Here is a 10726-nt window from a genome sequence, read left to right on the forward strand (position 1 = left end):
GGAAGTTTTTCTTGTTTGTTTCTTCAGTTTGTGTTTTTCCAGCTTCGTTTCGGGTGACTATTGAGGATTAAACCCGAACTACTGCGGATTAATGTTGCTCGGCTCGCACTTTAACTTCTATCGGCTTCGTTTTTGGAGTTTCTAGGCCGTGTGGGTAAGTCGGAAATAATAAAAAAAAAGGTAGAAACGCTTCCCGTTTTGACAGCGCCGCGTCAAAGACGTCAGGAAGTTGAAATTGAGTGTTTAAATCACTGTTTGTACTTTCAGTTTCTTTCCTGCTAACTTTGAAACAGTTTAAAAAGTTTTGTTTTTGTTTTCAGCTTGGCGTAAAGTCGCAGTTTGAGGTTATTTTAGATGTTTGGCGGACACTTTATTGTCGTTTCAGGTGTTTTCACAGCTAGTTAATGTGAAATAAACAAACCAAACCGTGATTCTGTGGTTCCTTGTCAACCTAACATGAGTTGTTCTGTTTCTTCCTGCTGTCAGGCTGCTGACTGAGACATGGAGGAGTTGTACACCTTGGACAGGGAGGTGGGCAGGGGCAGCTATGGTGTTGTGTTCGAGGGCCACATGGCCAAGACGGGTCACAGGGTGGCTATTAAACGGCTGCCCTGCAGCAACCCGGAATGCATTGAGCTCTACCTGCAAGAGCTGTGGGCTATGAGAGCCACCGCCAAGAACCACGTCAACGTCATCGCTCTGCACAGCTGCCTCCTTCAGACCGGATCCAGGAGCCTGAAGCCCCTTAAACCTGGAAAACTCCCCCTGCGACTTGTGGAGACCGTGCTGAAGGGGAGCGTGGCGAATCCGCAGAGAGGTCGAAGAGGCAAGAGCTTGTCGAACACCCCGAGGAGGACGAACTCTGCTGCCAGACTCCAGGACAAGACTAACACGGTGCTAGGCAGAACCAAATATGAGGAGGGGAGGAAATCGACTGGTTCTGACTCCTTGACCCCGCAGCGACCTCCAAGCCGAGCCATGAAGAGATCAGCCCAGAGGGAGTTGGAAGAGGAGGATGAGGAGGAGGAGGAAGCGGAGCAGGCTGGATCTCTGCGCTGCCTGGCCCTGTGGCTGGTCATGGAGTACTGTGATGGAGGAGATCTGAACCAGTACCTGCTCTCTAGACCCCCGGACGCCGACCGCAACCACAGCGTGGTGCTGCAGCTCTGCAGCGCCGTGGCCTTCCTGCACGCCTTGGGCATCACCCACCGAGACCTGAAGCCGGACAACGTCCTGGTCTGCGTGACGCCCAAAGGCCCCATTATCAAGGTAAGGTCATCAATTCGGGGTCCATTGTGATCATAACTTTGAAGAAGCCTCTGACTGAAGGAGTTTGAGACAATTTTCTAGTAATCGTGAGAATGGTAGAACAATAGCAGTTTGAACTCCCAGAGATCATTAAACTTTAATTTTGTAAGGAACACTTAACACCTGAACTGGAAGATATGTTAAATATCCAAGATAAGTAAATAAAACAATAAATAAAACCAGGATGTCCGCCCATCCTTAAAAAGTCTTAATTTAATGTGTATAAAATGAAAGTGGGCCTTAAATACATGTGACTCACCGAAAATAATAATAAATAGAACCAAAGTGTTAAGACGTCCTTAAAGTCTTGAATTCATCCATCTAAATTTAACGCCTTAAAATGTCTTAAATCAATAAAAATCAAATAGTTTGACCTTAAATACATTAATGAATGGTCTTCAATTTGATCCAGGCAGGACTTTTTAGCTTTATAGCTAGCTGTTAACTGTATTTTAACTGCTAGCTTTAAAGCCTTAAAACTAGCTTTTTTGCTAGCAAAAATGTCAGTTAGCAAAAAAAAAAAAAAACTAAATTAAATAAAAAATAGCTAGCTTTTTGGTGTCAATCATGGGTCGAGTGCAAATTTATTGCCTGTTGACTGGACAGCATTCGTAAGCAAATTTGCTCTTCAGACAATGCTAATAGTCCTCATGCTAATTGGAAATTATGGAGCTCATTTTATCATGCAATTAATTCAGTTATTATACATTAAATACAGACTTAGTTGTCTCAACATCTAGTAGGTTTTAGGAATTGCAACACTGTTCAAACATGACGTTTCACTCAAGTTATTTTAACGTTGCTGCAAATTCTCCAGTTTGGAGTCGGGACTTTGACTGGTCCATGTTAGTATGTCAATATGTTTTGATGTGAGGTGTTACCGTGGGGATTGTTCAGACCGATGTGATGGATTAGAGGCAAACTGGAAAACGGGAACGCTGGGGGGTCTTTCAGCAGTCCCCCCCCCAGGCCTCTGAGCTGCTTCTCAAATTCAAGCATTAAAATGTGAAAAGGTTCTATAGGTAATGATACACAATTGGTCCAATTGCTTGAAATGAATAAGAAGTACTGAAAAAAATACTGAGCCTAACGCTCAGAAGGATTTTTTATTATTTTTTTAAACTCCTTAATTAATCAGCTACAGAAACACTCTGTCTTGAGCAAACCATCGTCTCAGACATCCGTCTTGGAAAGGCCACTCTGTGCTCTTGTGTCGGGTTTAGCACTCCGGGTAAGTGTCACAATTAACAGTCTTGATTATGATTATCCTGCCACTCCTCCACTAATCGCTTGATCTGTAAACCATCAGGGCCAGTGAAAAATGTCCTTCAGTGTTTCCCCGAGGCGAGGGTCCATCATCAGTCCTCCAAGCCAGAGATGTTCAATAAAACCCATTCAGAGTAATGAAGCATTTGAGCTGAAACGTCGGTGCGTTTGGCGTTCAGTAAGAAAAACGGACGAGCGAACTCCTGGAGAATCGATGCATCGACTGTCCAGGAGGAATGATGATGTAAAGTTAAACAAAACAAAAAAAGGTTGAAATCATATCTGTAAAACTGTTATTCACATTTAACCACCACCTTGCAAAAGTGAAAAAAGTTCAAGCCCTTTACTTCTTCTTTTTTTTTTGTATCACGTTACGAACACAAATTTTAACTTTTGTGGAAGAACTTTTGTTTTTCCTTCTACATTCAAGTCAGCGTGGTAGAAAACCCAACACCGCATTTCACCCTGAACACACCGTCCAAACTACTGCATGGAGGTGGCAGCAGCATGCTGTGGGGATGCTTTTCTTTAGCAGAGACCAAAGTTGCTCATGGAGGCAGAATCCAATTTCAGATGCATCATTTTCTATCGCATAATATCACCTGGAGTTGCAGTTAGTGATTTTTTTTTTTTTATGTTTCAAAATTAAGATTGTTTTCAATCCCTCCTAAATACTTCATTTGATCACGTAGACTCGTCTCATTTTCTCTCCGGTCCTTTGCGTTTCTACATTTCCTGCCTGTAAGTAAACAAATAAAAGCCAGACTCTTGAAGAGCAAAGTGGTGAACTCCAACTCAACCAGAGAAAAACAAAACCAAATAACTGACGCAGCATTTGAGAAATCCGTCACCCTCAAGTTTATAATCATTACTTTAACGGCTGAATAATTAGATTTAGACAGAAGAGCAAATAACTTGTTGCATTAGTTTGTTACGAGGGGAGAATCTGCGGCAGCCCGACAGAACGCTCGACGTTAGACATTTACTCCAAGCAACTTTTGAAAAGTCTCGACTCGGAGAAGCAGAAAGAAATAAGAGTCTTAAATGACGACTTCTGCGCGTTTCTTTGGCTCAGTGATTTGCTGAACTGAATTGATTGAACCCAGAGTACTGGGGTGGGGGAGGTGCGTGGTTAGTCTGAAATATTGATCAGCGATTACCAGCAGGCTTCATAGGTGGTTTGCTGTGACTTGTCGTTTAAGTTTTGATTGTTGGTATTGATCTTGCCCCCTCTGGGCATCACCACATGTACCGCTCTCCTTCAGTCACACACAAATCCCAGTTTTAAAGGGACAGTATCTAAAATTGACTCATTTGAGCTTTACATCATGTTATAAAGTTCATTTATTTGCTTTGATTCTTTTCGTGCATGTTAAAAGAGTCCTTTAATCTCCCATGGCAACCATTAAGCTGTGCAAAACATTTGGGTGAACCTAGTTCCACCTTTCAGGTGCAGCTCCTCCTCTTAGCTGCAGTTTCTAAGCTTCTGAAACTGCAGCAGCCCTCTGTTATGACTCCCCCGCTCCGCTCCTTCAGACTAGCCAGCTGAAATTAGTAAACACCTGGTGGAACTGAGCATCTGCTGAGCTCATTATGACAGACACTTCTCAGTGCAATGCTGGTTAAAAAAAAAAACAACAAAAAAAACATTAAGGGTTAATAAAGCAGCCATATTGTGATAACTTCCTGAAGGTGGAGCTTCAGAAAGAGCAGGAGATTCTTAAAGAGACAGAGACCCAATTTTTAGGCTCTAAATCAGGAAGTAAAATTTCTTTTAAGTCATATTTTATAGAAATACATGTATAGCATTTTTAACCATGTCGTTAATTGATAGTGGCATTTTTATAACACACGTTGCCTGGAAAATACGTTATAGTGCCCCTTTAAACCTTACTGTATCTGGTTTCTCACGCAACCAACGTCTGCATCACATCTCATCAAGGTGGCGGATTTCGGCCTGAGCAAGATGAGCGGCGGCGTGGCGAACGGCGAGCGGTGCCGGCAGCACTTCTCGTCCACGTGCGGCTCCGACTTCTACATGGCCCCCGAGGTGTGGGGCGGGCTGAGCTACACGGCGCAGGCGGACATCTTCTCCCTGGGTGTGATGTTCTGGGCCGTCCTGGAGAGGATCACCTTCGTGGAGGAGGGGACGACGCAGGAGCAGCTGGGTGAGTGTCTGGGCTCGGTGACGCAGCACGCCAACCCCAAATCAGGGTTGATTAGACAAAACTGCCGCATATTAAAAATGTCAGATGCTATACATCATGCATTCATCATCCGTGGAAAGGTGCAGTCCCATCTAAATGGCAAAGAGATGAATGATGATGATTTCCACTGTCTACCTGTTGATATGGATTATAGCGGCCGGAGTTTATAACACAAGCCGACAGCTCCTGCTCCAGCCGTTCATCCTACAGACTGCATGTAAGGGGCCGTGCTGTGTTTTCCAAGCACTTTTCATTAGAATCAGCCGAATGACAGATTTAAAACCCAACGGACACCTGCAGGGGGAGCTGGAGAGCCATGATGTCCCGCTGACCAAAGCGGGTCCACAAAGTACAGCTAGCTGGGGCGCTAATAGCGAAATAGTCATTTCTTTCCATGGCATTTCTTCACACCTGAACGAATGTTCTCACACTAAAGGCTGAATATTTCTACACTCTTTAGTGCAGAAGCTTTTTACACACCTTATGCCAACAACTTTGACCATGTTTGTGTTTTTCCAGGCATTTTCCTTTAAGTGACTGAGTTTAGAAAACAAAAGGTATCATTTATTTTCCTAGTCTGCAGTTTGTGCGTGTGAACATTCAGGTTGCTGCTAAACGATGGCCAGATCAGCGTCGACTTGGTTTCAAAAACACCAGAGGCGCCAGGCTACAAGATTCTTTAAATTATGTTCTGAGAAACTGAAGAACAAGTCAGTTATTGATTGATTGATTTTATTTTTTTTTGCTCACTCCTGGTTTATTTATTTGTCAAAATGAAAAGTTCCTGCTCTTTAAAACAACGTGCTGCTTTCATGGCATTGCTATCATAAAACTGTCATGAAGTCGCATTTGCTGTCAGTTTTATGGATGTTATATTTTCACAAACAAAACTTTTCATGGCTTTCCTCAGCCTCTCCTCAAATCTCAGACAGGTTCATCACGAGTGAAATCTCCTCCGTACATCTTCTGTGTGCCGCTGAGGTTTTCAAGCCGCCTCCCTCGGTCCCGTCGCGCTGTCAGAACCCAGCGCGGCCGCGGTGCCCCGCGTCTCAACGCCGCGCCGCGCTCGGCTCGGCTCTGCCTCAGCTCGCTGCTGTCACGCTGTAACGAAATGGCCGTAATACAAACGTCTCATTTTATTTCCCAAAAAACCATTACGCCGGAGTTTAGTGCCTGCAGACCTATTGAGTCACCGATGCTTCAATAGACGCTTTGAAACGGCGAAGCGTATTTGACCCCTGCAGCCAAACTGTCAGCGAGGCGATGCAGAGAAGCAGCATAGAGGCGATGAAACTGCTTTTTTGTTGTTTTTTATTTTGTATGCTTGGAGAAAATATGGGATCTGGATCAGACATTTTGACATTCTTTGGTCATAGTAAATCTTAAATCAGTTTATTATTGGCAGCCCTGATTCCTGTCACTGAAAGCAATAAATCAATTGAACGATAAATTAAAACGAGTGCAATCCTTTTCATTAAAGAGATGCTTTAAAATCGTTTAAAATCTGGCTTGACACGCAGTATGAAGGTAGTTTATTTTATTTTTTTTTAAATTGTGACTGAAATCGGCGTCTTATAACTGAAGGCTACCATCCTGTGAGAATTAGAGGATGTGTAGAGGACCTGGTTGAAAACAATAATACCTAAAAACACACAAAAAATACTTCCAGTATTTACTGTTTTAATTTGAAGCTTAAAGTTAGATTCAAAATAAGGCAATCAAACAGTTTTCCTCTTCAATCCATAAACAGCACAAAGGTCCAAAGACAAAGTAGTATTTTTAGCCTCACTAGAAACACTAATACAGGCTCTTAAGTGCAGAAAGTGAGGCCATTTCTATGGCCTTTGTTTCTTTTTTTTTTTTAAGGACTCATTTACTGGTCATGTAAAAGGGTCCATTAACGTAGCATCCTAATTTTCTGTAAATGCACAATTTATTTGACGACACAATAGTGGGGGGAACCGGTTTAAGTTTCAAACAACCTCAGGTTTTTGTTAATTAAATAACCGTAACTTCACACAGAGAACCAGAACACTTCACGTCTGGCGTCTGATTCATTTTTGGTGATTAAAAACCAGTTGAAAGACTGGAACAACTGTACAGCTCAGGAGTGCTGACCCTGTGATTAAGCACCAGTTGATGCCTTCTTAATTACCCTCATGGATAATGTACCTTCATTTGCAAACGGGGTAAGTTTTGGCGATGCAAGTAGCGCTCGTCTTAATCTTCATTAGTCCACAGATTTTCATCAACGTTGTCCAGACAAACTCCATGACAAACGAGCAATTCAAGTTATTAGTTTTATCTTATCTACTGCTACGAGCAACAAGTTTGTTTGGGGGAAAAAGTTTGCTCATGTTCTTCTAGCAGATTAACAATAATATTCACACCCCGTGAAGTTCTGTTGTATGGGTTTTGTCCAGCTATGCTTCCAATGCAAAAGTGCTTGAAACTTTGTCGAGATTTCGCCGATGTTGACAAAACAAAATTTCGGAACAAGCGGTATCCGAAACGTAACTGCAGTCACACGTGAATAAGTTTGGTCACGCGATAAATCGTTAAACGCATCGCACCGTTCATCCTCCGACCGCTTCCTGTTGTCGAACTTCTTCGTCTTTTCCGCTGGCGGTAACATCCGCTTGTCCTGGTGCAAAAATGAGTCAAATTCGTAAAGAAATGATCTGTAAATGGAAAAGCAGCTATTTTCTTGTTCCATTGGGAAAAAAAGCAACAAAAAAATATAATAATTATAAAAACAAATCTTGAAAGGAAAAACAAAGCAAGGTTTATCGTTCTCTGCATTAAACTTCTCCATGTCTTCAACCTGACGGTGCTGAGCTCTGTGGTTATAATGGGAAAATGTTCAGTTGATTTCCACTGCTGGCCTTTTCCCAAACAAGTGACCCAGATCTCAGACACCTGCTGCGTGAAGTCACATGTGATCACACTAAACTATGATTGAGTCATATTGACATAACTGAAATGAATCCAATTGATTTTTGTAAGTACAAGATCAAATATGATTGGATATTGACCAAAGAGCTGCCTTCCTGCTGCCAGAAACATTTCTTTTGTTGGTGCTATAAATAATGAAACACCTTTCAGCTCTTTGGTAAATGCTTCTCTGCTCTGTTTGAACACGAAAATATTGCAGTTCCAAAAAATCAAAAAGCCTTTTCTTGTTGCACTGCAGTTTTTTTCTATGTTACTCTGACTTTTTAAAAGTTACTACTTACAAGAAATGAAGGGGGGAAACAGGAAACAGCAGAGTTGAGATTTAATATCTTTTTTTTTGGGGGGGGGAGGAGGGGAGCAGTGATGATTTTGAAATCTTCCAGCTTTGAATAAACGTTCCCTTGTGCACTGAAGATGCAGCAGTTTGTCATTTAAGAAGACATACCTTGTATTTGTCAGAATTCCTTCATTGTCATTTTGCAAGAAAACACAACAAAAATATATATACATCTATGAATGTATGTATGTGTGTGTGTGTTAGCCACTGCTAGTGCATCCAAGTGCATCCACTCCAGCATCCAAGCTGACTTTCCTGAATGTGCCGTCATCCAGGTGCCTACGTGTGTAAGGGCCGGTGGCTGATGCCCCTGGGCGAGGCTCTGTCAGAGAACGCAGACCTCCAGCTGTGCATCCCTATGAAGTTTAAGAGGGCGCCGCCGCTGCCGCCCCCGCCCGGCCCAGCCATGTGTGCCCTGCTTTTGGACATGCTGGCCTTGAACCCGGACGCTCGGCCCTCTGCGGACCAACTGGAGGTCAGGGTGCGCTCGGCTTTGAGAGACGACTCCCACTGACGGACCCCAGAGACGGGAACGGCTCTAGGAACCAAATGTGACGCGTTCCGACAGCAGCTGTTCCTCTGCTGCCCGAACCAGAACGTTCGAAGGCTACGCAAAGGGAACGTGATGCTAAAACACTCAGTGGTATGTTGGTCCTGTGCTTCATTTAAGGTCTTAATGAGTTTTGATGTTGGGTGATGATTACACAAATGCTTCACCTATTTAAAAAAAAAAAAAAAAAAAAAAAGCAGAAATTTTTGAAAAAAGTTTTTTCTGTCATAGTTGCATTGCACTTCAATGTAGCATTCCTTGCTAAATATGCTAATGAAATTTGTATTTTTAACTTGTAAAAGGATATATATGTAAATAAGATGGGCATGTTTCTCTGATAATTTTCTTTAGTTTTAAAAGTTAAGAAAATTTAGAGACTAAAGAAGCACAGATGTCCACAACTTTTTAAATAAAACAAAAACAAAAAAACCAAACAACTTTCCTCCCTCAGTGCCTCTGTTGAACCAGAAGTGCAACACTACTATGAATAAATTTGTAATTAAATAAATACATATTTGTGCTACAATTTAGAATAAAACAATTCAGACCTACTTTGAAGCAGATTCTGAATCGTTTAACCTCTAAAGTATTCCTGGGTGGTGATGTCTGATTTACCTAAACTTACTGTTACTATGAAACCTGCACTAAAAACCAAAGTGAGTCATTAATAACTAGACTACGTCCCTGCAGCAGTTTGCCTGTTGCTGGACGACTCGGTTTCAGAGCGATGTCGCCCATCGCTCTGATGTCGCCCATCGCTCTGATGTCGCCCATCGCTCTGATGTCGCCCATCGCTCTGATGTCGCCCATCGCTCTGATGTCGCCCATCAGCTCAGCAGCTGAACTGCAGAACAATCAGTTGGTAGCTTCATTTAAAAAAAAAAGATCAAAATAAGTTTGACATATTTAAGATAATTCATCTGATTAACTTAGTCACCATGTAATTTAAATAGTCACATATAATATACTTAAAAATATACCAGATTGTGGCACTGATGGTCTTCTGTAGGCAGGCGAAATGCTTACATTTTGTAACTTTTTCTCCCATATTTAAAAAAAAAAAAACAGGCATCACATTCTGAACCATTTCTGCTGTCTTAAGAGATTTGAAGTAATTTTAATAAAAATAAATAAATTAAAAAAATTGAAGCTCTTGATGATTTTTGTTTTGTTATACAAAGTTCAATTGTCTTACTCCAAGGCCTGACTGGTGGCGCCCCTATTTAATACAAAAATAATAATTTTAAGGTGTTTTCAGAGTAAATGGCCAGATACATGTTGAAGCGTTTTGCCTTTTAAAATATTGCTTGAATGTTTTTACCTTGTTTGTGTGATAAGGATTTTTAAAAACCGTCTCCTTCTAGTACAGTGTGAGCATTATTGTGTATGTGATTAAAAAGTCAAAGAGCAAGTAGCACGAGGCTCCGTGATGTCACTGATAAAACTGTCCTGCTGCAAACAGGAAATTAAAACCCGGGTTTAGGATTGGTCCTGATCCGATCGGCCTGACACCCACAGCGCTTATTACGGGTCATCAGTCTCAGTCCTTCAATGTAAACCTTTACTTTCTTTCTTCAAAAGCCTGAAATGACTTGTGTTTTTTAATGAAATGTAATTTAAATAAAAAATAACATTGTATTATCTCTGCTGGTATTATTTACGGTTTTTTTTTTTTTAAAGCTCAACATTCCAGCATTACCAACTCCTCAAACCGTTAAAATAAATGAATAAACAGAAAATGTTCTCAAATCTTCACTGATCTGCACAGAGGGATTCCATTAGTGGGGAACGCCGAGCTAGAAAGAACGACTGTAGGACGCGCCAACTTAATTTGACTAATCTGTACTTGCCAAAGGCTCTTATGCCCCATTACTCAAAATTGAAATTGCATTAGGGAGGCATCAATTCACAGCTGGCCAGTGTGGGCAGCGAGAGAGATTACGGCGAGAAACTCGCCCAATGTTGAAACTTTCCCCCGGTGAAGAAACTTTCAGCAAAGTTTTATCTCCTTACTGTTTTTCTTTAAGCGGGTTTCTGTTGAGACTTTATGACCGGTCAGTATCTTACACATGTTTTAACCACATAATAGTCATTCATGTTTAT

General features: G+C 41.7%; 1 protein-coding gene across 1 annotated transcript; it reads left to right on the top strand.

Moving 5' to 3' along the window:
• On the top strand, nucleotides 1-10228 carry si:ch211-63o20.7 (Serine/threonine-protein kinase pdik1l-B-like). The gene is made up of 4 exons (XM_055044065.1): nucleotides 1-154; nucleotides 487-1269; nucleotides 4517-4742; nucleotides 8349-10228. The coding sequence occupies exons 2-4, from the start codon at nucleotides 502-504 to the stop codon at nucleotides 8585-8587; spliced, it is 1233 nt and encodes a 410-aa protein (XP_054900040.1). The 5' UTR covers nucleotides 1-154; nucleotides 487-501; the 3' UTR covers nucleotides 8588-10228.
• The last annotated feature ends 498 nt before the right edge of the window (nucleotides 10229-10726 follow it).

This window comes from Poeciliopsis prolifica, unplaced genomic scaffold (genome assembly GCF_027474105.1).
Source record: "Poeciliopsis prolifica strain line A6 unplaced genomic scaffold, Auburn_PproV2 SCAFFOLD020, whole genome shotgun sequence".
Classification (NCBI taxonomy): domain Eukaryota; kingdom Metazoa; phylum Chordata; class Actinopteri; order Cyprinodontiformes; family Poeciliidae; genus Poeciliopsis; species Poeciliopsis prolifica.